The 26,557-nt window shown below is 39.7% G+C and overlaps 1 protein-coding gene across 5 annotated transcripts in view; it reads left to right on the top strand.

Annotated features, from left to right (window-relative positions):
- WAC (WW domain containing adaptor with coiled-coil) overlaps positions 1-23,667 on the top strand; it is an 86,167-nt gene extending 62,500 nt beyond the window's left edge. For 2 of the 5 annotated variants that reach the window (XM_060006375.1, XM_060006372.1), the window contains exons 8-14: positions 9,870-10,139; positions 11,524-11,646; positions 12,490-12,638; positions 15,635-15,753; positions 17,421-17,607; positions 18,822-18,949; positions 20,524-23,667. In XM_060006375.1, the coding sequence (XP_059862358.1) occupies positions 9,870-10,139; positions 11,524-11,646; positions 12,490-12,638; positions 15,635-15,753; positions 17,421-17,607; positions 18,822-18,949; positions 20,524-20,593 (1,046 nt within the window). In that variant the 3' untranslated portion in view covers positions 20,594-23,667. The remainder of the gene's footprint in view (positions 1-9,869; positions 10,140-11,523; positions 11,647-12,489; positions 12,639-15,634; positions 15,754-17,420; positions 17,608-18,821; positions 18,950-20,523) is intronic. The other 3 variants (XM_060006374.1, XM_060006376.1, XM_060006373.1) reach the window with 2 other exon arrangements.
- The last annotated feature ends 2,890 nt before the right edge of the window (positions 23,668-26,557 follow it).

The raw sequence follows: 26,557 nt of genomic DNA, 5'->3' as shown, positions 1-26,557 counted from the left end.
TGCTTCTCCAAAGTCCACGTTCTTTCCATAAAACTGTGCGTAATGAAAGACATCACCAGTCTATATTAGTTTGGACTCCAGTAATTCAAAACTCCTCACAAATCTTAGGTGATTCATGTTTAAATTCTACAAAGTGTGTTTGCTGATCACGAGCTTATTTTAAACTTACAGGAAGAAACTTGATTATCTTGGAATTGCCTAGGTGTGGTGTATTGGGAAGATAGTACAGTCTTACCAAGTATTTCCCCTTGCATGTGAATTGAAGACAGTACTGTTTCCTTAAATAAATTGTATAACAATTTGGATCTTTTCAGATTGTTTTCCAGTTAGTCTAAGTTTGTGAAAGGTCCATTAATTTGCGGTATATTTTTTTCCTCAGTGGAGACATCCATGTTATTTAAGTTAAGCTTCCTATTGACTGTTGTCATCAACATAGTGATTTCCTTGTTTGGATTTTCCTTAACAAATAATTTATATTAAGAGGTTGATGGTTCAAATAAGATAGGTCTCTTGGTCTTAAGTGCTACTAGTATAGCTAAACTGTATTTAAGGATGACAGCGATAGAATGCTCTAATAAATAACAGAAGAGCAGGAACTTTGTCCTAACCACTGCTGTATCCTTAGTACTTGACAGGTAATAGGCAGTCAGTTCAGTATTTGTGGTATATGGATAAATAACTGAAAGAATGGTAATGCATGTGTTGAGAGTTGGGGAAGCACCTACATTGGTCATGGTTTAAAAAATGTATTTGGAGAAAAAGAAGAATGTTATATGTGTTGTGCGTCTAATTAAAGAAATAGATTTAGATCTGTTTAATGCCGGTGTGTCTTTCGATAAAAAGAATCTTAGATAAATCAGTCTGTGCTTGCTTGAGGGACAGAAGTGTGGAGGAGCTGTGAAGCTCTTCAGTTCTGCAGAGAATAATCCTAGTGTTAGGTAGGGTAAAACAAGGGCATCAGGTACCTCCTTTTAGATTTATATCTGTTTCTTATGGTAACATTTGAACATCTCTTGGCAAGACTCCTTTATTGGACAGCCATATAACAAAGTACAGAGAAACTCTGATGTGCTTTAAAAAAAAAAAAGTCTAAAACCGAATTTTATAGGCTTGCAACCCATTGACCATTCTAAACTGGTCCTGACCCCAGCCTCTTTTGCAGATTGGTGAAATGACAAAATAGGCAGGAGACGTGGGTCCTTGTTTTTTGATTTCGCCAAATAAGTGCCAGGGTCAGAAGAGTTTAATGACTTTTAAGTTTCTTATTTAATAATTTAGAGTTACAGTTTATTAACAGAGATAAGTTTGAAAAGTAAACAGAGCAGCCACAGAAGCAGACCTATTCAGTGACCTCAAGGCAGCTCTCAGAAAATCAGCCTGTCCAAAGAGTCATGTAGTTACATGCTGTTCTGTAGTCGGAATCTAATGGAAGGGGATTAGTCGTTCTTTAACGTGAGATGTGAGTTAGTCACTTGGAATAAACTTCCTTTTTGTGTTTTGATGATATTTGTAGACTGGGTGAAGTTAAAATGAACCTGAAGACTTTTCCCAGTGTGTTAACAGCAGTAATCTTTTATAGCCCACATAGGAGGTCATAGCTGGCTGAAAGTGGGACACATTTAGCTCTTCCTTGCTTTGCTTTAAACTACTTTTCAAACTACTTTTAGGATTACTAAATGTTCATGTAAAATTAGACCAGTTGGCCATAGAAGTACTTAAGTATTTGTTGAATAACTGAGGACGTTAACCAGGGGCGGGGGGTGGGGGGGGATTGGTGTTAGTCTGATTTAGTCAGTAAGTTTCACTAAAATTACATTATGTAATAAAGATGGCATTTTGAGCAGTGGGGCAGGGGAATACCTGTGATGAAAGAATGTTAGAAAATACTGTTTTTAACTTGAGGGGCAAGGAAGACCTTTTAACTGAGGACCCAAAACACATTTGCCTTAAAAAGTTGGTAAATTTGGCTACATGAGACATTTAAAACTTCTCTGTGACAGAGATACAATAAACAAAGGTTGAAAAAAAATGCAAAATTGGGAGACAATATTTGCAACAAATATGAATAACGGTACATTAAGGCTACATTAAGAATTCATCAAAGCAGTATGAAAACCAACAATCCAATGGAAAGATGAGCAAAGTATCTGAACAGGCAGTTACAGGAGAGGAAGTTTAAATGGCCAGTCTTGCTCTACAACAGTTAGAAAAATTAGCTCAAAACGGAACAAGGACCTTAACTTAGGAGCTAAAAACTATAAAACTGTAAGAAAGCGAGGGAAAACCTTTATGACACAGGATTGGGTAGTGATTTCTTGGATATGACACCAAAAGCTTTGGCAACAGAAGAAAAAAATAGATACATTGGACCTCATCAAAATGAAAAACTTTTGTGCATCAAAGGACACTCTAGAGTGAAAAGACTGAACCCATGGAATGGGAGGAAATATTTATAAGTCATGTCTGATAAGGGATTAATAGCCAGAATATATGAATACAAAGTCCTGGAACTCAACAGTAAAATGAAACAGCTCAGTCCAAAAATGGGCAACGGAGTTGATGCGACATTTTTCCAAAGAACATAGTCTAATGGCCAGTAAGCACATAAAAAGGTGTTCGGCATCATTGGTCAACAGGGACAGAAAATCAAACCACAGTGAAATATCACTTCACACCCATTAGGATGACTACTGTATATATATTAAAAAAACAGTAGAAGACAACAAGTGTTTTTGAGGCCGTGGAGATTGAAACCCTTGTGTATTGCTGGTTGGAACGTAAAATAACACAGCTGCTGTGGAATACAGTTTGGCGGTTCCTCAAAAAGTGAAACATAAAATTACCATAGGATCCAGTGATTCCATGCCTAAGTATGTAATCAAAAGAATTGAAAACCAAGGAATCAAACGGGTATTTATACACGAGTGTTCGCAGTAGCACTATTCACAACAGCCAAATGGTGGAAACAACCCTAGTGTCCACCAGCAGATAAAGGATAAACAAAATGTAATATATATGTGTGTGTGTGTGTGTGTGTGTGTGTGTGTGTGTGTGTGTGTGTGTGTGTATACACACACACACATATATATACACACACGCAGTATTAGCCTTAGAAAGGAGTGAAATTACGATAAACGCTGCAACATGGATGAACTGTGAAAACCTTTTGCTGAGTGACACAAAAGGACAAGTATTGTGTGATTCCACTTCTGGGGTACCTCGAATGGGCAAATTCATAGAGAGACAAACTAGAATAGTGCTCAACTTTGGTCTTGTGAGATGGGGAGCTGTGGTTTAATTGGGTAGAAAGTTTCTGTTTGGAAAGATGAAAAAGTGCTGGAGGTGAATTGTGGTGATGGTTGCATGACGGTGTGAATGTACTCAATGCTAGTGAGTTGTAAACCAGAAATGGCTAAGATGGCAAATTGTGTGTGTGTATGTTACCAGCATAAACGAATTCAGGAGAAGGATTACCAATACAATGTTGGAAATTGAAACGAGAGTTTTCACTCTTAAAGTTGGTGACAACTAACAGTTGAACGGAGGGAAACAAAACTGGTAGGAGTGTAGAAGGTGGTTATTATGGAGGTCACTTAAGTAAAATCTGTTGAAAGTTTTAAAATAGGCTTATCCTCTGTATGTATTAGCATAAAGATTTTCTCGGTTGAATAAAAGAGCAAGTTGCAAAAACATAATTGTTACAAAACATCAATTAATGCCATACTTAGTTGTATGTACATTTTAAATGCATAGAAAAGTTCTGGACAGACACATTTAAAATTATGAATTATAGAGTAAAAAATAAATTAAAATGAAAGTCACAGATTATATACCCGGTGTTGTCACCTAGTTATTTTGCGGTTTTTTCTACTACACTTGTATACTTTGTTTTCCCTTATGATTCCTCCATGTTGTAACACCATTACTACACAATGGAACAAGCAGGCTGCCCTGTTGCATCAGTAGTTTGAGCTTTACAGCCATATCCTGTTTAGTATTATGACGGCAACTGTCAGAACATTGTGGGAAATTAATGTTTAGAAATGCAGTCAGTACCTTTTACTCTTTACGTGCAGTATCTCGTTAGACCTTACTGCAGATTGAGGAGGAGTTATTTAGCATACCAGAAAAATGTAGGTCAGAAAATTTTGACTTTGGTCTGTGTTGTCTTGGGTATTTTGAAAGGGTGCCTATAATTAGAAGAGGTGAGTGGTTATTACCTTAAGCCTTAAAAAGTTAGGTTATAGTACATTTCTCTGTGAAGTCTAGTCTTTGGTAGGTTACTCCCCCTACTGGTAAAAATTGGAAGTATAAATGAATAATTCGTAATTACAAGCATAAAGGGAGAGAAAAAGGTTTTATCAAAGTTTATATACACAATTTAAATTAAAATCAAAGAGTAACATTTATTTCATGGCTTACGATAAGAATTGGTTAGAGATCTACAAATGATAGAAAAACATCAGGTAGGAAAGTGACCTTAAAGCTCATTTTAAGTTTAAAATACCATAGGACAACATCACCACATATCCTTAAAAAAATCATAGGCACACGCGTGCACACACACACACACACACACACATACACACGCACACACACAAAATAAAAAAATAAACATGGTAGAGCTAAAATTGGATACCGTTGTTTTGCCAAAAACTGAAAAAATAGGCTTAAAGCAACCTAGGTTTCTTTAATGCTTGGAAAAGTTTGCATTTAAAGAATGTGACTAGAGGCTGATGTTAAAAAGCAGAAGAGCCTTTTGAAATGGCTTTGTAACGTAAAACACTACATTAATTTTCTTAAGTTCATTATTTGTCTTTATTTTCAAAGATCCAGATTTTTAATTTTAGTTTGATACAAAACTGTTTAAACATGAAGTATGTTAACCTAACATTGTAACAGATTCCGGATTAAAAAGACAAATAGAAATGTTAATTAAAATTAAATATCTGTGTAGAAAAAGCACACTTAGTGACTGTGTATTTGTTCTGAATAGTTGCTTGTTGCCTTTGAGTGTTTAAAAAGAGAAGAAGGGGGTTGAGGATTTTATGATTATTAAAATAAATCTAAATAAGTTGTTTGTCTCTAAGACTATGTAGTATTACTTAGCTTTATGAAAAAATAGCATAAAGTGAGCTGTTCATTGCCTGCTCAATGAATTATTTTTGGAGACCTTAGGCTTTTCCTCCCCATTATAAGTTTTGAATGTAGAGCTTAAGAAGAACAGCACAGACACAGGCACCTGAGCCTTTCTTGCCTAATCAGGCGTCCAGTCAACAAGTACGTGCTGAGGCCATCTTGGTGCCAGACCCCATTTTGCACCAGAGCTACAGAGATAAATACAACAAAATTCTTCTCCTGAAAGAGTTCATTTTCTGATACAAGAGAGAGAGATCATAAGCTGTATAATAGGAGATGCTGGGTAATGTCTGTGGTAGGGCGCTCTGAACACAGAGGAGTGGCACCCAACCAATAGCTTTCGTTTATATATGTGTATATATATATATTTTTTTTTTTTTTTTTTTGCGGTATGCAGGCCTCTCACTGTTGTGGCCTCTTGAGACTGTTGCGGAGCACAGGCTCAGCGACCATGTCTTACAGGCCCAGCCACTCCGCGGCATGTGGGATCTTCCCAAACCGGGGCACGAACCTGTGTCCCCTGCATCGGCAGGCGGACTCTCAAGCACTGCGCCACCAGGGAAACGCCTTTCGTTTATATTTTCATGATGAAACCAAGACTGCCTTTCAGGGTAGCATTTTATATTTTTATCACAATTATTTTTCTCAATTATACTTCTAGATGGAGGCAAGTAGTATTAAAAATGTTTAAGGTGTAACACACTTCCGGAGGGCATCTGTGTGGGTGTGTCCTTTAGGAAGAAGGGGGTGAGTGGAGCTGTTTTTAAAAATAAATAACTGGTGTGCAAATAGCATGCTGAAGACCTACCTGGAAAAGCAGTTTCGCTTTGCTGTCTTTGATCTTGCCCTTTCTCCACTAGTTCTCTGTGTTTGTGCTAGATTTTTAAAAATTTTGTTTTGGTTTTGTTTCCTTTTGTTTTTTAAAGTTAAAAGGAATCTGGGAAGTTCTCTCTTTTTTCATAACCAACAAGGTGTGCCAGAATCACCCATGGAACTGGAAGTTCACCATATGCTCGGACACCTCAGCCCTGCCCCGTTCGTTAGAGCTGGGGTGGAGCCCTGGTGTCTGTTTTTTGTTTTTAAACTTGGATAAGTCCTATCAAAGTCAGACCTTCTAAAAAGAGAAATTCTGGCCTTCAGAGATGTTGCTTGCTCAAGGTTCCCGTAAGTATTGAGTAGTAGTAACTGGTTTCCATACTGTTCATTAATAATCTCTCACAAAACTGCAAACGAAATTCCTCCTCAGGATACATATACGTATTTACATTGTTACCTTATTTCTTTGTAGTGATATGTATCTTCTGTTTTGGAGTGTTTTCCTTTTCCTGGATTGAATGGCAACGCTGAAGAATTTTCAAGCCTTTGTTAATTTTTCAAATCTGTGGATAGATTTAGCAGCATTGAAACAAATTTGGAAACAACTTACACCTTCTCCAACTCCTATCATTAAAGGCAGAGGAAAACCATAGTAAACGTAACAAAAGGGTCATTTCAGAGGGATATAAGTACTAATTTAATTGTTCATGCAGGAAGTAAAAACAGAGAACTTGTTTCATTCTAAACATCATTAAGATGCCCCTAAACTGTTTATTCCTTAAGCTGAACCTTAAGGTATATGATCTGGAGAGAACTGCTGCTATAGTCTATAATTGCCTCATAAAATGTAGTAACTGACACAAGGAAGTAATAAACTTTTCACAAGGAAGATCTTATTTCCTTCGTTTCTTTTCTTTTTCTTTCTTTCTTTCTTTCTTTTTTTTTTTTTTGGTGGTACCCGGGCCTCTCACTGGTGTGGCCTCTCCCACTGCGGAGCACAGTCTCCGGACACGCAGGCTCAGCGGCCATGGCTCACGGGCCCAGCCGCTCCGTGGCATGTGGGATCTTCCCGGACCGGGGTACGAACCTGTGTCCCCTGCATCGGCAGGCGGACTCTCAACCACTGCACCACCAGGGATGCCTACCTTCAAGTTTCTTTATACTTGTTTATGATTCCAAAACAGCAAAGCTGGACACGGTAGGCAATCTGCTAGACTTAGAGACTACCTCCTTTAAAATGTGTGCCTTTTACAATGAAAATATCTGCCTTACAAAAATGAATATGTCTTAGACCTTCTGAGTGGATCATGCGAGATCAACACGTCTGTGAAATCTGCTGAAAGCAGCTATTGTCCCTGTAGGTGTTTTGGCCATTACAGTAGTGTAAGAAGGCCGTAGAGGAGGTTTTTTTCTTTTTTTCTTTTTTTTTTGGCAGTAAACTTGCTATTCAGTAGTAATTCCTGGCTTCTTTGGGGCCATGATGATTAATTAATGTTTAGTTCCTAAATTGGGAGTGAAGATTTATACTTGTTAGGTAGCAATGTAATATTCAAATGTAGTGTTCCTGAAACTTTTATACATCATAGTAGCAGTCTTAATTCAGTTATATAATGTATATATGAGCTTGAAAATCTCCAAGAAATGGGTATATATGGGAAATTCAAGAGCCTTTCAGCCAAGATTTCAAGAGACTATGAATATCTTGAATACTCTAGTCTTAATGTCGTTACCTATGGGACCTTGGTTTCTAATTGTTTCCTCCATTACAGTGACTGTATTAGTAAAATTTCATGGTATAAAAATACCAGTTTATGTTCTTCTTCCTGTTGGTGGACATGTGTTTTGTTTCTAGTTTTGTGCTAAAATAAAAAGAGAAGCATAACACTGTTATGAGAATTGTTGAATATTTCTCCAAATTGATGTACATTAGAGTTTCTCTAAGGGTGTGTACCTAAGGGGAATTACTGGGTCGTGAAGTGCAGGTAGCTCCAATTTTTCTAGATAATGTCAGGTTGTTTTCCAGTGTGGTTATATGAGTTTAGTCTCCACCTGAGATGTGAGGTGTTTCCATTACTACTTGAGAACATTCGGTATTGTTAGACTTTGGACATTTTTGTCAGTCTGATGAACGTAAAAGAATATTCTGTTGCTTTTTAATTTGCGTTTTTCTGGTTATCAATGAAGTTGAGCATCCTTTGTGTTTTTTAAGCCATTCACGATTCTTCTGTGAATTGTCTCCTTGTCTTCTGTTCACCTTTCTGCTGTTTAGTCTGTCTGCTTTGATTTATAGGAGTTCCTTAAAGTAGTTTGGTCACCAGTACTTTGGGTGTAATTGTTTTGCTCTTTGTTATTTTCTGCATCCTCACATCAAAGTTATTTTCCTGTGTTTTCATCTACTAGTTCTAAAGACTTAAATATATATACAGAAGTCTAACCTGCCTTAAATTGGTTTTGTTTTAAATGTTAAAGTTTTTATGTCTGGCAAGGCATGTTAGTAGCTGTGTTCTTTTTTTTTTTTGCGGTACGCGGGCCTCTCACTGCTGTGGCCTCTCCCGTTGCGGAGCACAGGCTCCGGACGCGCAGGCTCAGCGGCCATGGCTCACGGGCCCAGCCGCTCCGTAGCATTTGGGATCTTCCCAGACCGGGGCACGAACCCACGTCCCCTCATTGGCAGGCGGACTCTCAACCAGTGCGCCACCAGGGAAGCCTGCTGTGTTCTTTCTTTAAAGAATTTTGTGGCACTTACTAGCCCATACGTCTTCAAAATACGTTATAGAATTGGCTTGTCAAATGCTACCAAAATGCTGTTGGGCTTTTAATTTCAGTTACGTTGAATCTATGTAAGTAATTTGCAAGGATGGCTTTCGAAGGATAATTTTTTATGCATGTTTAATACTTTTTAAACTCCCACTCTTGTGGGAGTTTCTTGCTTTTAAAAGTATCTTTTTTAGTGCTAATAATCATTAAGTGATACAAATAGAGGTAGTTCATTACTTTATATTTTTAAATCCAAAAGATTTAAAAGTATGTAATTCTAAAACTCAGTTGTAAGGACGAAAGTTCAAAGTAGGAGTCTCCTCTTAGGCATCACATCCTTAGTCCATTCTGGGGTTGCTCACCACCGTGACTATCCTGATTGATATTAAGGCTGTTGTCACGTTTAAGTAGACTGTTTTTGTGCTCATAAGCATTTTCACCTTATTTTATGATGCATAGAAATTAAGTCTTGGAGAATTGTATTGTCCCTTTATATCCTAATGGAAGCTTATTTGAAAGTGTAGTTAATACAGGACAATACCATGGAGATACTGTGGGTTCAGTTCCAGACCACCACAGTGAAGCAGGTCTCACAATAAAACAAGTCAAACAATTTTTTTGGTTTCCCAGTGTAATATAAAAGTTGTATTTACACTATACTGTAGTCTGTTAAGTGTGCCATAGCATTATATCTAAAAAACAAAGTATACCTTAATTTAAAAAGAATGCTGTTGGAAAAATGGCACGGAGAGACTTGCCCAATACAGGGTTGCTGCAGCACCTTCAATTTGTTGGCCGGGGCGGGGGTGGGGGGGAAGAAAAAGGCAGCAACTGCAAAATGCAATAAAGGCAGAATGCAGTACAAGAAGGTGTGCTTGTGCGTGTGTTTGAGACAGCATTACTAATAGAGTGTGGTGCTGTGAGACTCAGAGTCACTGCCTTGCCAGGTTTTGTGACTTCAAGCAAGTTATGTAATCTTTTTCAGTTTTCTCATCTATGAAATGTCTGCCTCATATCTAGTAGCTAGATATTTACTGAGCCCCCTCTGTGCTACCTTGTAAATACTAAATGAGCTTACTGGAGTTAGGTGCCTGCCACGTGGGTGTTGCTTGTTTGATGTTGGTTCCAGTTTCCTCTACTGAAGTAATGTTTTTCAGCTTTATTATCTCCTTTTTATTTAGAATCTACATCAGGAGACAAATCGGTGTCACACTCTTGCACAACTCCTTCCACGTCTTCTGCCTCTGGACTGAACCCCACGCCTGCCCCTCCAGCCTCTGCTTCAGCAATGCCTGTCTCTCCTGTCCCACAGTCACCAATACCTCCATTACTGCAGGACCCAAATCTGCTCAGACAGTTGCTTCCTGCTTTGCAAGCCACGCTGCAACTCAATAATTCTAATGTGGACATATCCAAGATAAATGAAGGTAAATTCTCATTGTGATAATTTCTACAAAGTTCGCTGCGTTGTGCAAAATTATGTGATTAGTAAAATCCCCAGTATAGGAATGGTCTTGTTTCGTTTTGAAATTCACATTTGAACTTCATGCTTTGGAGTTTATATCCCCCATAGCTTAATTTGTTACTATAATTGAATTAGCAATACTTGGATTTTCTGTGTATTTTTCAAGACTTGCTGCGTACCTGGTAGTTACTGGAGATAACTGTTCCATCAGCTTAATATATATGGCGAATGTTTTTTTTCTTTTTAAGTGAAAACAGAAAAAAGAATATTTGCTAAAACTGATATGGAAACACCTGGTTTCTAACATAGTTCAAGCAATCTCATGTACATCGGTAAATGATTATTTGGAATATTTAAAATATGCTAATTACTAAGAATAGGAATTCAGGTAGTTCTTAAACTACTTACACACTTTTGAGAAGGGAAGTAATGGATAACATTATGCTATTTTTCCTAGTTAATTGCATTGTTAATTCCAACTTGGCTTTTCAGTGTACCACTAAAGTATTTGGGCAGCCACCTCAAAGAAGTCTGAATAAAAGTGGATGTAGTTTTTAATCCGTAAACCATTCAGATTGAAACATTAAGCCTTATGGACATTATAAAATTTTCTGTGTGTGTACACTTCCACATAAGTGGTTAAGTTCTTCCTTTACCCTAAAAATGGAGCTATCTTAGGCTAGTTGGTCATTAATCTTCCATTCTTATTCTCTTCAGCATTTCTGTATTTGTTGTTTGATAGGTAAACATTTTACTGGGCAAAGTGGGGCTTTTAAACATTTTGAAGAAATGATAGCCTAAGCAAATGTCAATAATAAAAGATCTTATGCTTCAGAAATACATGGTATTCCAAAGTACCCAGCTTTTAATATCCATTTTGAAAGCTTGTTGTGGGTGGGTGTTGATGTAGGGTTTGAGTGCTCAGCTGGTGTAACAATGCATTCGGATGAAATAACTGCTGTTTACCTAGTTAATTCCAAGTAATGTACTAAGTACGTTGCCTGTGTACGGATAGGTTTCTGGTATAATCAGAAGTTCCGGTGAATACTCTTTGCTGTTTTAAAAGTCTCATAGAGGAGTTTCCTTTAACTGGACACCTAAACTTTACTGTAAAGGAAACTACTGTTTTATTATATAAACCCACTAAACTTCTTTGCCTTTGCCTCAGATCATTTCACATCTCTAGGCTCATTGTATTACTCCTATCTTCTAGACTTTTATTTTGGGAATTCTAGTATGGAAACACTCCAGATTTTTTCTGGGTTCCTTTTGAGTTTTCAAGTTGTAACTAATACCACATATGCCACTGTGTTTTTATTTGAATTTAAGATGTAATATGTTTATAGTTCTTACAGCAGCTGTGACCCAAGCCTCATTGCAGTCTATCATTCATAAGTTTCTCACTGCTGGACCATCTGCTTTCAACATGACTTCTCTGATCTCTCAAGCTGCTCAGCTCTCTACACAAGGTACTTATACTCTTAGATGCCTCTAGAATTGTGTCTTGGTGGGGGCAGGTGGGATTCGTAGCAGATTTTTCTTTAGTCTTTGAAGAGAGCGTAGCTATGATACTGATTTTATTTTGATTTTTTAACACTGCTGTATACAAGTAGTATTTTTCTTTACCTTTCTAGATGAAACAAGCTTTTGACATATATCTTGCACTGTTGCCATCATATCTGCAATATAATCTATATTTAATTCAGCATTTAAGTCGTTAGTGAGATATTTTACTCCAAAGCTAAAGTAAACTATGATATAGCCTCAATCTTTGCGAATCGCTGGATCTGTTTTAAGAGCTGAAGTTTGCTTCAAGTTGGTGTTAGATGGGTTTTGACCAGAGGATGCAGAAACGCGCAAGCCCTGCCTTGAGTTAGCCAGCCCTCTTCCCCGTGCAGGAGCCAACGGGGCACGAAGGAGCACGTGGGGAATGGAAGGGTTGCCTGGCTTGCCCCCAGCCGAAGCAGCAGGAGTGTCTGGCCTACTGGCGCAGCGCATGAGGGCCACCAGCCCTTGGGCGGCCTCGAGGGGCGGGGGCCTGAGGGGACGGCCAGGCCTCCTCGTAGGGTGAGGAGGAGGCAGCGAGGGCGAGGTGAGGCCTTCTGGTGAGTGCGTTCTCAGACGCAGTGGGGGCCGCACTGGGTGTGCCGGTCTCGCTCAGCAGCTCATTTGGTCAGTGTGACCCCAGCGAGTGCTTAGATGCTGACTTCTTCAGATAGCTGTTCTCTCTGGGGCTGTGGGGCGCGTGGAGAGACGTGCAGATCTCCTGCACATGCACTACAGCGGCTTTTGGTTTACTTCACCCTTCACAGCCCAGCCGTCTAATCAGTCTCCGATGTCTTTGACGTCTGACGCGTCATCCCCGAGATCCTATGTGTCTCCGAGAATAAGCACACCTCAGACGAACGCAGTCCCTGTCAAGCCTTTGGCTAGTACTCCTCCTGTTTCATCACAGCCCAAGGTATGTCGCCCTTGAGGGAAACTGGGAAAGACACCGCTTCTGGTTAAAGCAAGTTTCATAATGTTTTAGAATATTGGAGAAAAAGCTCTCTTTTGGGAATGAGGTAGTGGTGGGATGAATGACAGGTGAGTGAGAATAGGTTCAGGTTAGACTCTCAGTTGATGGCTTGGAGGAGGGAATCGCATCGTGCCACGTCTATACACTGGTTCTCTTCTCTTCATTGGCGTTGTGGATAAAGAAGGTATACTAATTGAGTCTTAATATTTGTAGAATTTTTAGACTGAGATATCAGAACATGTTTTCCAGTGATTTTCTCCATACTTTTTTTTTTTTTTTAACATCTTTATGGGAGTGTAATTGCTTCACAGTGGTGTGTTAGTTTCTACTTTGTAACAAAGTGAATCAGCTTTATGTACACATATATCCCCATATCCCCTCCCTCTTGCGTCTCCCTCCCACCCTCCCTATCCCACCCCTCTAGGGGGTCACAAAGCACCAAGCTGATCTCCCGGTGCTATGCAGCTGCTTCCCACTAGCTATCTATTTTACATTTGGTAGTGTATATACGTCCATGCCACTCTCACTTCATCCCAGCTTACCCTTCCCCCTCGCCGTGTCCTCAAGTCCATTCTCTACGTCTGTGTCTTTATTCCTGTCCTGCCCCTAGGTTTTTCAGAACCATTTTTTTTTTTTTAGATTACGTATATATGCATTAGCATATGGTATTTGTCTTTCTCTTTCTGACTGACTTCACTCTGTATGACAGACTCTAGGTGCATCCATCTGTCTACAAATTATAGAAATGAGTCAGTTTCTGTGCTGAGAGCTTTATATATTATTATATTAATTTTCACATTAGCTACTATTTGCTTCATTTAATAGAAAATGAAATCTTCCGTTAAGTCTGATGTTTGTGGTCAAGTCAGATTTTGAGACCTAGGCCTTTCTGAGCACAGAACCCATTTCATTAATACTAAGCTACACTGCCTGGTTTTCCCAGCGAAATCGCGTATGGCTGGCTCCTCAGAGCACGGTTAGAAAGTTGCTGGTTTCTATTCTTACTGGACTGTGAACAGGACCTTACCATGCTACTACCAATTTTATATTACATCCTTTGAGTCTTACGCACAAATTCATAAGCGGTTCCCAGTCACACTCATTCTTTGCTTTGTAGCATACCACCAGTAAAACTTGAGCTGTTTGGAAGTTGGAATGTACAGGTTTAATTTTTTTTTTTATTAACTCTTACTGGTAACTATAGGAGGAAATTCTTTTTAGTTGTAAAACAGTGGGCTGTTTGGAACTTTCATGCCAAAGAACTCTTTATTCAAATAAAATCATAAGGGCTTCCCTGGCAGCGCAGTGGTTGAGAGTCCGCCTGCCGATGCAGGGGACACGGCTTTGTGCCCGGTCCGGGAAGATCCCACATGCCGCAGAGCGGCTGGGCCCATGAGCCATGGCCGCTGAGCCTGCGCGTCCAGAGCCTGTGCTCCGCAGTGGGAGAGGCCACAACAGTGAGAGGCCCGCGTACCGCAAAAAAATAAAATCATAAGCAGAAGCTTGAAAATAAAAATGTATTGAAACAGCTTGAAATCGATGGTGGGCCGGCTTTCAGGTCTTCTATTCTATTGGCTCATCTTCCCTACATTCCCTACATCAGCCATTTGTCTGTGTGTGTTTTGGAGTCAGTCTAGATTAAGTTTTTAAATTTTGAGTTACAATTGTTAGTTTTTTGTGCAGTTCTTGTTTGCCTGTATTTTGATGGGAGAAGAATTACAAGGTGAGTTTTAGCAAAAGAGACCTTGTTCTTAGAGCTCACAGCTCGTCTTGCGGTGGTGCTCTAGGAGTACGTGGCATGAGTGGCAGTGTTGGGTTTACTGTCGGTCCTAACATTGTCACTTCAAATCCTTTTAAGCAGGTGGCTCTGAGTTTTTGCATTAAAAACTTACAAGTTGTTTTTAAAAGTAAGTGGACATTTGATCTCACAAAAAAATTCTTTATAAAAGAACATACTCTTCTATATTCAGAAGTAGCAGTGCTAACCAGAGTTGTTTGGGGCGATATTAATTATCCCCCCCCCATAACAGCCTCTGCTGCTGAACGGTGTGACTTAATCACAGGTGCCTCCGTCTGCCTTCGTGCCTTAATTTCGGGCTTCCATTTTTGACTCCTTGTTTTCTCCCTGTCGTATCTGAACGTGAATCATACTAGGTTGGCCAAAGAGTTCGTTCGGGTTTTTCATAACATCTTACAGAAAAACCCAAATGAACTTTTTGGCCACCCTAATATATGTGTCCCCACTGTAGTCATGGACCTCTTGGTCTGCCTGTATAGGGTGACATCTCTTTGAAGCCCACTCCAGTTGAATTGTGTATGGGCCGTAGCTCATTCTCTGATAGACCGGTGTATACATTCTCTTCGTATGTGGTTGAAATTTGAGCAGCTGTATTTGTATGATGTGGTAACATATTTATTTTTATTGATACAGGAATAACAGTAAATCAAAAGAGGTATTATAGTGTACTGGAAAGAAAACTGGGCTCAAAATCAGGAGAACTAGTTTCTTATGCTGGTTTGCTAAGTAATTTTTTGGCCCAGGGCTGTTTTATGAAATTAGATCTAAGTCTCAGAACTTGACTTTCTTCTAACTACATGACCTTTGGAAACTCATTTGATTCTACTTCTTTAAACCTCTAGATTATATAAAGTGTTTAAGATTACTAACTAGACTTAGCGGAGTATGTGGATTTCGGCCCTAAACGACAGTAGTTTAACACAGTTGAATGTGGCTGTATCACTTATACTGATCTTATTAGGTAAGGACTTCTAGTTAGGACTACTCTTGTTACCTTAAAAATCACGGAATAGAAATAATTGGGAAGATAATAGAATAATAATAGAAATAATTTCATTGGTAGAACTTTTCGTTCTTATCTAGTTTTCATGCTTTTTGTCTCTGTGGCAAAGCCTTGTCTCACCAGAGTTTGACGTTTCAGGTTAGTACTCCGGTAGTTAAGCAAGGACCAGTTTCCCAATCAGCCACGCAGCAGCCTGTGCCTGCTGACAAGCAGCAGGGCCATGAACCTGCCTCTCCTCGAAGTCTTCAGCGCTCACAGTAAGTTGATGCGGCGTGTTGAGGCCACGTTGTTTTTTCCTTAATATGGCATATTGCCATACTGTTTGGATATTATTTTATATATATATATGTAGTAGAACTTGATCTTGGAAGAATCCGTGAATAGCTTAACCATAGTTTTGTGGATTACAACATTTACAAAGGCAAATCTTACTACAATAAGTAGATTGTCTCTAGTAATGAATCCTGGGTTAATTTGAAGAAAGTGGCTCTTTCTTTAGAATTTTACTTGGTGAACTGTGATGGGGGGGTAGTAATATGTGATACTTGCAGAGGGCACGTGATTTTATACTACTTCATTAGTTGGAAATGATACCATTTTTAACCTCCTGATAGCAGTTTTAGATTTGAATGTATTGATGAAGCCAAATATCTCACATGTAAAAGTTGGGCCAGTATTTTACAACTGGGGGGGGGGGTGGGGTGGGGTGTGTGTGTGTGTGTGTGTGTGTGTGTGTTTTACAACTGGTGTGTGTGTGTGTGTGTGTGTTTTACAACTGGGGTGTGTGTGTGTGTGTGTGTGTGTGTGTGTTTTACAACTGGGGTGTGTGTGTGTGTGTGTGTGTGTGTGTGTTTTACAACTGGGGTGTGTGTGTGTGTGTGTGTGTGTGTGTGTGTGTGTGCGCGTGTGTCTTTCCTAATAATAGCCTCAACTCTGACCCTGTACGGATTGCTTGTCAGATACAGAGCTGTATTGTGTTGTCGGTTTTCTTTGTTAATTAACTTTAAATGATTTTAATTTGATTGATTTTCCTATTTTTATTTCTTGTTATGAGGTGGCAACATAATTCAACTGTTGTTTTTATTGTTGTTTTCTAAACAAGCATTTCAGAGCATATACATCCACATGAGAGTTGTTCCCTTCAAAATGATCACTTTGGGAAGCTATCTACTGCAGCAGTGTTGCCATTGCTCAGAACATTTGGGGGAAATTCTTTTTTTAAATTGGCATTAGAGGCTGCAGTATAATTGTAAATATCCTCAGTGGTGAAAACGCTTCATCCTTTGGGAGACTTAGTTTTTGGAAATAACTGATGTGAAGCAGGTAGGAAATCAACTTGGGTGATTATTTATATCCCTGAATCCTAGCCCAAGCCATATAGTTTCAGAAGAAGATAAGCAACCTCAGAGTGTTGCTTTTTTTGGTCTTATTTTGCCACTAAACTCATTCATTGTTTTGCAATTAAAAGTTTTTTGCTTCACATTATTTCACCCTCTGATTCAGCACTTTATTCTGATATTAAACAGTCAGAGGCAGTGTACTTTTTCCCCCTCCATATCTTCATGTACTTAAGATAGAATAATGTGCCTTATATCTACAACTGTTCAAACGTGACCATTGCTTAGTTACATTCTCGTTAGTGTTTGTAGTATACAAAGTCAACAGGTTCTGCTGTCAAATTTGGGAGAGTACTGATAACTCTGACGTTAATGTTAAAGGGGCTCTTTTAACCCCCCAAAAGTGTATTAGGAATACACGATATAAGTATACTTCGGATTTTAAGTTCTATTTATTTGATGTTAAAATAATAAATTTTTGTTAGGAATTTGTGTACCTTTAATGAAAGGTATTGACAGACAGTGTCTAGGATACCCAGAGGCCACTTGTAAACGTACTACACATTCAACAGTGTTTTCTCTTCTAGTAGCCAGAGAAGTCCGTCACCTGGTCCAAATCATACTTCTAGTAGTAACGCATCAAATGCAACAGCTGTACCGCAGAATTCATCTGCCCGTCCTGCGTGTTCATTAACACCTACGCTAGCAGCGCACTTCAATGAAAGTCTCATCAAACATGTTCAAGGATGGCCTGCAGATCATGCTGAGAAGCAGGTATGTCACGTGATCCAGCAGGTGTTTCACCTGCGGGTGACTGGCAGCTTAATTCTACCTGGAGAAAATCCAGTCTGGACCAGTGGATTCAAGCTGTATTTAAAGCAACGAATTTCCAGTTAGATGGTCTGTGGTCCCTCTATAAAATGTTCCAGTTAGATGGTCTGTGGTCCCTCTATAAAATATTTGATGTGGATGTTTGTGAGGTAACTTTTTGTGCTTTCACATAAAATATTTTAATTATCAGTATAGCCCCCATTATCAAGTGCTCAGCATTTAGCTCTGTGCTAAGTGCTTTATGTTTGTTTTCTCCACTTTCTAAAACTACTAAGCAGTGCAGATAATGAGTTTTCCATTTTACTAATGAGGCCTTTAAGACCAAGTAGATTTATACTAGGGTCACGCAGTTACTGCAGTGTTATGACTCAGAGCCGTTGTGCTTTTTCTACTCAGCCGGCTACTCTGATAGTTTTAGAACCTGTTAGTGCAGTTGACCCTTGAACAACTCAGGGGCTGGGAGGCCAGCCCTCCACGTAGTCGAAAATCCGAGTATGGTTTATAGTCAGCCCTCCATATCCGGAGTCCGTCATCCGCAGGTTCAGACAAGCGTGGATCGTGTAGTACCGTGGTGTTTATTGAAGAAAGTCCACGTGTAAGTGGACCTGCACAGTTCAGATCTGTTGCTCAAGGTTCAGCTGTCTGTCCCTCCAGACTAGCTACTGGAGTTAGGAAACACTTCTGCTTTGGGATGAGGGACCTTAGGACATTGCAGTCACTGCCGTTGGCTTTTCCCTTTTATCACATGACTAACCATCTGAAATGTTCTGTAAGTTCACGGAAATGCATTGTGTATCTCTTGATACAGGGATACAGTAGGCCCTTTTATCAGTGTTAATACCTGAACTTCGCTTTGGCTGATCCAGCATCTTTATTTAACCACAAATCATGAGTCCTTCTGTCCCAGCACTGAACTACTGTGAGATGGGAAATACTATCCTCCCAAGGAAACCTGAAGGGGAAATCTTAAAATGGACACCTTCCACCATTAGAGACAGTTCTTTAAAAGAAACTTAGATTCATGAGCATTTTTGTGGATTTAAAGGAAAAGATTTATTTTGTAATCTTGGTATAAAGTTAAACTCAAATTTAATGTTTTATTTTTTGTATGTGAATATGACTTATATTTCATGAGATTTTCATTTCTTTAATTATAGGCATCGAGATTGCGAGAGGAAGCCCATAACATGGGAAGCGTTCATATGTCGGAAATCTGTACTGAATTAAAAAATTTAAGATCTTTAGTCCGAGTATGTGAAATTCAAGCAACTTTGCGAGAGCAAAGGTAAGCCTTTCACTGAAATGAATTTTTTTCTGTTTTTTTTAGGTAATGCTAAAAATTATATATCTTAAAATAATTAGATCTTAAATTGGACTAAAGAACGTAAGTCGAATTTCATTTCTGAAATTTAAAGTTCTTTGATATATCACGTTCCATGATACCGTAAACTGTGTTTTCATAATTTAATAGTATTCCTGGCGAATGGTAGTGGCATCTAGATTTTATTTCTCTTAACCCATGGTAAATGCTTCATTATTGGACTTTTTCTCTTGCGTTATGACAGTATACGGTACCAGTAATGTTTCATTTGAAAAGCGGGGTGTTGACAGCAGCGAGTTACCAGGAGCCCCCTGTTCGACTGAGGGCAGCGCTCTCTTGCTGAGGGTACATACTTCAGTTGAAATTCAAATCGCTGTTGACATTGTCCTCGCAGCATCGATAGATCCCTTGGCAATTACATTAAGAATTTAGTTGTCCAGGAAGTTTAATGATATATATCTGCTTTCTTTAATTGTTTTCACTTAAACTCTGTCTCATATTTCTTAATCTAGTATCTTACTCAAGTAGGATTTCTATATCGTGTTAAATAGTACAGATATTTTTTTTAATGCCTATTACAAAATCGAGGACTTAACTTTCATTGGCTTCACTTCCTGTCTATATTGAGTGACTGGGTCAATAAGTAGAGTTAATCTTGTCATGAAATCACAAAAATTTAATAAATGCCAAGTTGGGATTTATAGTAAACTTGGAAAAGTGAGTTTTTATCTAACCTTTCAACTACTGAAATGTCTGGAGGTACTTGTTGAATATCAGTTGGGAATTTTCTACTCTAGGATTGCTCTGAAAGTAGTTCTGACGTACATAAAACTTAACTTTATTTTGGCTTGCTAGGCAGGCGATACTCGTTAGAGCAGCTTACTGAAGCAGTCAGGTATCGTATCAGTCACGTGTCATGTATCATGTTTGACTGTACACAGATACCATGCTATATCAAAGCAGTAATCGTCATAGTTCACAGAAGAAAGGGGTCAGAGAGGAACAGTGTTAACAAAGTTCATGGAAATCGAGTCAGCTGTGGAATTTGTGTTTTAGTTTTTGTTTTAGATATGCATGTCAGTTGGACTTTGCTCCATTTTTATGAACCTACATTTATGTTGAGAATTGTTCTTCAGAAACGATTAGCCTCTTGCCGCTCGTTAATTCTAGGCTTACTATATTGTGGTCCAGAAAACATGCAGTGTAAGTTTATCTCATGTTATCTGCTGCCTTTTGTGTCTGGTGATGATACAGTGAACAGTTACCTTTTAAGTCAGTCATTATATTCAAACTAATTATTGAGAACGGGTTTTAGAAAACTAGGAAACCTTCTAACTTTTGTCATCCTGATACTTTAATATATGTAATGTTTTCAAATGGTGATTTTGTCCTAACTAGACTAACCAGTTTTAAATTACTTCACCTTAACTAGTAGTTACTCATTTTCTTTGTAAAGCTATCTTTATAGTTGAAAGCCTGGTTTTTCTGTAGCGTTTATAGTGACCACGTGGGTTCTAACGCCCTCTCTTATTTTTCAGGATACTATTTTTGAGACAACAAATTAAGGAACTCGAAAAGCTAAAAAATCAGAATTCCTTCATGGTGTGAAGATGTGAATAATTGCACATGGTGTTGAGAACAGGACTGTAAATCTGTTGCCCAGTCTTAACACTTTTGAGCTGCATTTAAGTAGACTTTGGACCGTTAAGCTGGGCAAAGGAGATGACAAGGGGTGGGGGTCTGTGAGATTCAATTCAGGGGAAAGATACAAGATGGATTTGTAAAACCCTTGAAATGTAGATTTCTTGTAGATGTATTCTTCACGTTGTAAATATGTTTTGTAGAGTGAAGCCATGGGAAGCCATGTGTAACAGAGCTTAGACATCCAAAACTAATCAGTGCTGAGGTGGCTGAATACCTAGCCTTTTACATGTAAACCTGTCTGCAAAATTAGCTTTTTTAAAGAAAAATTTGGGGGGTTAATTTATCATTCAGAAATCTTGCATTTTCAAAAGATTCCGTGCAAGCGCCAGGCGATCTGTGTCTGAGGATACAATTTTGAACCATATGGGCAGAGTACAAAATACCATGAAGCAGCGGTTTCCACACTTGCCCCTGATCAAGAGCAGTGCTTCGCCGTTTGTTTTGCAGAGAAATGTTTTCATTTCCCGTGTGCTCCATCTCCCTCTGGAATCCTTCACCTGATTTTATCCACTTTTTAAGGCTCCTCTTCCTCTCCTTTCTTAAGGCACTGTTGCCATGGCACTTTTCTGTACCCTTTGCATTCCTGTGTACAGTAGCGTAAAACTGCAGTGATTGAGCATAACCCACTTGTTTGTGTAAATTATTAAATCCATTTGCACCCTGTAAGAATGGACTTAAAAGTACTGCTGGGCATGTGTGCTGAAAGTACATTGATGGCTCAAATATAAGGAAATGGCCCAATGAACATGGTCGTGGGGGAAGAGGAAACAGCTAGTCAGATGTGAATTGTATCTGTTATAATAAACATGTTAAAACAAACACAAATTGTTATTTTTCTTTACCTTCGGTCAATGCATATTAGAATTTGAACTACCTGGGGATTCTTTGTCAGAACTATTCTTGTTGAACATTTATACTTAATTGAAGTAATTCCTTAAGGGAGGTTTTGTTTAAAGCGATTAACAGGAAATTGTGTATAAGAATATTTAATGAAATATGAAATTCAACAAGAATGATGAAGTCACTTCCCAAGTGGTTGTCATTTGTTAAATCCTGGTTTACCTGTCTTGCTGTTGATGCCGTTTCATTTGGAGGGTGTCTGTGCTGTAGCTCACTGTTCCGGTCTGGTGCTGACTGCTGTTCTCAGCATCACAACACGCTACATTTGTGTAATCAGAGCTTCCTGCTGTTACCTGGGAATGGCGGGAAGGCTCAGCTTTGTATATTGTTTCCTAAAGTATATTAAAATAAAAAAAGAAACTATTGCTACTATAAAATTACCTTGGCTTTTTTTTTCTTTGCTAAAATATTGGTCACATGGCCTTAGCAAGACACTGCCAGTATTAAATCAGATCACAAGGGTTTCTTTATGCTGAAAATCCTCCTAATTTCAAAATCTTAACTTACCCAATTTAGAGGCCTTTTTTTCCTCTTGGGCAGATGTGTTCACGTGCTCTCAGAACCGCCAGCACCAAGGGCTTCTTTTGTGATGTTAGCCATTGTCACTGCATTCTGGGATGCCGCAATTCCACGTTGCTCCTGCGCTTTAAGCATATTTAAAGCATGGAAGGTAATGCTCGGCGTTCTCAGTAAATTTCAGAGCGGTAAACTCTAAGCAATAGTATGGATGATACTTTCTAAAATACAAAAACGTTCCAGTGTAATTAAGAATTAAAGTCATACTGGAAACTGATTTTTTTTATTGTAATTGAGGATACTTTTAAAATGTAAGAAAAAACAAATGTTATCAATTATATCGCCATAAAGTGTTAATACCTGTGAGATTGTGGATTTGCTGGACTTGATAAGTGCATGTAAATGAAACTCGGGAGAACTGTGTTAAGTTAGAACCCTTACTGACGTAGGCCTGTACCTTTTCTGGAGAGATGATGTAGTAGGCAGATGTTTCCCAGTCAGATGGCAACTTGTGATTTAAGCTAACTTTGAACTTGATTTGCCAATTGTCTTTTGATCTGTGTCGCCTTATTGTTTTGACTTTTAAAAATGTTTATATCCCTAAAGGAACTGCTCACATACACATACGTGATGCCTAATTTGAAATTTTCCCGGTGAATTTTTAAACAGAATTAAAAATTTTGTGGAAATATTTTTATAATATTTGATTCACTTATTCTGTAGTGAATTACTTTAAATACTGCACTTTAATACACACATGGTGTCCAGCTACTAACCTTCTTGAGGTAACCAGGGAATATTTATTAAAATAGGCATAGTATCCCAGAATATTCTCTATCTAGTTGTCCTGTTGCCATGGCTTTGAGCATGTATCTCATTTTGGTGGACACCTTGGTTCAGATGGTTTGCGAATAGAAATACAAATAGCCCCTGGGAAACCTCAGGGTTTTTATTTTTCTGTTTTAAAAGGGACATGAGTGGTGTTACATTCAAACCTTAAAAACTGATGTTGTAATAAAATGTATTTTGTGAAGGTGGGTCTGTTAGAGTCTTATCCCCAGGAGCCAGCCTCCCTACCTTTTCCCCTTTGTTTTCTGTTTAACTAGTTTGACTAACTTTTCATTTTAAAACTTGGGCTATATCTCCGGATTTTAAGCACACTGAAAACTCCATCAGCCCTTTTTAAAGACATTGTGCTGCTTTTAATAGCCCAAATGAGTGGCTTTATCTTCCAGATTTTATGTATCTGCTTCACAGTTGTAAAATCTTGGAAAGGAGGTGCTTAAAAGTTTTCAAAGAATTAATTGTGAACCCATTTCAGAAACAATCTATTGTTGTCTTTAAACACAACCTTAACTTCGAGGGATTATTTCAACGGGGGGAGGGGGCAGGGCGTGAAGTAATTCACTGCAAACCAGAACTATTGTAGTTCAGGACTTAAAGCTACTGTGTTTAGATGTGGGGTTTGAATATACGGATTTCTTTTCAATACCTGTAAATATGGCTATATTCTTGTATTTGTACTGGAGTGTACAAAATGACACTGAAAAGTAATAAATATGTTTTGACTACATTGTGCAGTTATTTCAGAACAGTCTGTTTTGAAAGAGTGCATAATTTTATGCGTTTGAAGAAGAAAACTTAAGATAGCAGGTTACTACAGCATTTTTAAAGAGTGGTGTTCCAGTCGTGTTTCATATAATGTCTTAACTGCACTGTTTGAGTGAAAAACTTGGCGTTGGGATTCTTTAGATGCCGTTATGACCTGCTGTACCCTTTGCCCCCGATGCCGAGCTGTGGGAGTGCCCCAAAAGTGCATCCTGCCGAGGTGAGCGCGTCCAGGCCCTTGGCTTTAAGAATCCCACTCTTAGGTCGGTTTCACCCAGGTTATCTGCAGCCCTGGTCTCTTCCTTGAGCTCCCCACAAGTTAGTTTAACACTTGCCTTACCACGCATGGCAAATTCTCTTAAGAAAAAGAGGAGCTCTTGCACTTAAGAATTTATCCTCCCCTGTTCCCCGTCTTCAGGGGCCGACACCGCGGTTCCCCCAGTTGCTCAAGACCCAGACGTTTTTGTTCTCGCACGTGCTCTGCCTTCACGATGTGCTTTGGGCCTGAGAGCCCCTGCCCACGTTTGCCCCTCCAGCCCAGCCCTCGGTCCTCTTGAAGGCCTCCTGCCTTCCTGTCCGCGCGCACGCACGTGCACAGCCTGCTCTCCGTGTTGTCACGCTCAGAACAAAACCCAGAGCTCCCCGGTGGCTTTTGTGTGCAAGCCCCGAACGTCAGCGCTGTCTCATGTCTGGTTCCTCCCTTGCTTGCTGCAGTCAGTCCCCCAGGGTCCTCCGTTCTCTTGCCTGGAAAGCCCTGTTCCCAGAGGCCTGCACAGCTATAGCTGGCCGCCCATTCAGTCTCTTCCCAGAGGCCTTCCCCGACCTCCCATCCAGATCAGAGCACCGCTCTCTACACCTGCATGCTGGTATTCTTCAGAAGATAGTTACTGAATGAATGATGAGTGTTAAAGGGCTATGGACAGAATCAATTTAAGAGGATTGATTGGCAAAGATTACGGAGCTTTTCCTTCAAGTTGTAATTTTGGTCCTCTCACCTTGGGAGATAGGAACGGAACAGCAGCTAGTTTTGTATGTTTTCCTTTTAAGAAATGACGGTTGGTTACCAAAACCGAACTCCAAACCCATTTTAATTGCTAGCATTGTGAAATGCGCGCTCTCTCTCTCTCTCTCTCTCTCAGGCAAGGTTAGTCAATTGGAGCACATGTTAAGATTCAATAAGCCACTGAGAAGCAAGATGCTACTTCTGATGGGAGAAGCCCGGGTGTGGCCGGGTGAGGGGGTTGGAGACTGGGTCCAGCATCACAGGGGGGGAAGGTTTGCTAGGCCCATGTCTTCGGTTCAGATGGTGCCTTGACATCCAACCAGATGCTTCTTTCAGGACGGGTGTTTTAGGCAGAAAACACGTGCTTCGCTCTGAGATGTGTCACTGGTGGAGGAGCGCCTTTATTACACACGTCCACCCTAGAGGAGAACAGCTGGGGTGGGAGAATTCCCTGCTTTTGCGACTGGGTGCACCGCATCAACAGGTGTCTCTCTCTTTTTTTCGTGTGCCTACTGTTTAATTGCCCAGTTTGACCAGCCTGTGTGGGTGTGTTGTGGCCTCACGTTTTCTCATCCTGTTGAGGTAGTCCCAGGGTTATTACCTCGGATGAAAAAGGCAGACTGCAAGGACAATGATGTTTGTTTCTTTACTGTATTGTGTATTCCCATCACCTAGAAAAGTCAGCACCTAGTGCATGCTCAAATATTTTTGCATGAATGAGTGAAGTAAACATTTTAGCTATGTGCTTTGTAGGATTGGTCAAATTTGTATTTAATATTTAAATGTAATACATTCAAACATTTTTATTAAAATTCATGATTAAAGAGGAGAGCTTGAACGGAGTCATTGTGAAACATCAACAGGCCACTTCCTTAAATTTCACTTTTTTTTTTCCATTCTGATACCTTGACATTTTATCATCTTCTTGAGCCGAAACTGTTAAAAGTGATAAGCAGAAGATAGTTCCATGGTTGGAGAAGCTCTGATTTTTAAAATGCCAATGCAGAATCTCAGGCTCCATCTCTACCTGTTTGACAAGGACAAGGGTTGCAAAGATATTATGTAAAACACTGATGATGGAATTACAGCGTAAGATAGCTGATGAAATATCCCCCAACGCTTAACAAAACAATAGCATTTGAAGAGCCAAAATATTCCTCCACAAACCTCAACACAATGAAAAGAGTACAAACCTGTCCTATAATCTGTGAAAGGTGACAGCTGGTTAGAGAAAAGCGGATAGAAAATTTTGGTGGAGTTTAGCACGTCCAGTCACCCCTGACTTAGGGCCCAGCCAGAAGGTAGAAGTCACCCTGGGTATTTCCAAAGGAGGGAAATTGAAGCTGGCGGGGGGTAAACCAAGGCAGGCCTGACTGGAGGGAACAGCGGGGCAGCGAGCGACCTGGAGGGCAGACAGAGGGGCAGCCCTGCCCGGGGAGCCGGGTCCAAGGCAAAGGCGAGCCCACTGAGGAAGATGCCAGCTGCGCAGAGAGGGAGAAGGCCCACCTCCCCACCTCTGCTTCGGCCCACTTCGGCAGAGCTTACCCAGAAGCAGGACGGCAAGAGAGCCCGGCACATGCTCTGCAGCCCTGAGACGGGAAGAAACGGGAGGAAAACGGACCTGAGCGAGCAAGCAGATAACCGGCTCGAGCAGAACAAGGGACGAGAGAAAGTGCCGGTTTCAGCAACGCTTCCAGGCAGGACGTGATGCAGCACCGTCTGCGAAGTTCTAACAGATGTCTGAGAAACTGTATTGTGACCCAGATGTTACAGTTAGGAAGTTGTTCAAATATAAAGACAGCAGACACTCCCAAACATAAAAGGGTCAGAGACCTTGAAGA

The sequence above is a fragment of the Delphinus delphis genome, chromosome 2 (assembly GCF_949987515.2).
Source record: "Delphinus delphis chromosome 2, mDelDel1.2, whole genome shotgun sequence".
Lineage (NCBI taxonomy): Eukaryota > Metazoa > Chordata > Mammalia > Artiodactyla > Delphinidae > Delphinus > Delphinus delphis.
This window is presented reverse-complemented; position numbering and strand designations above follow the sequence as displayed.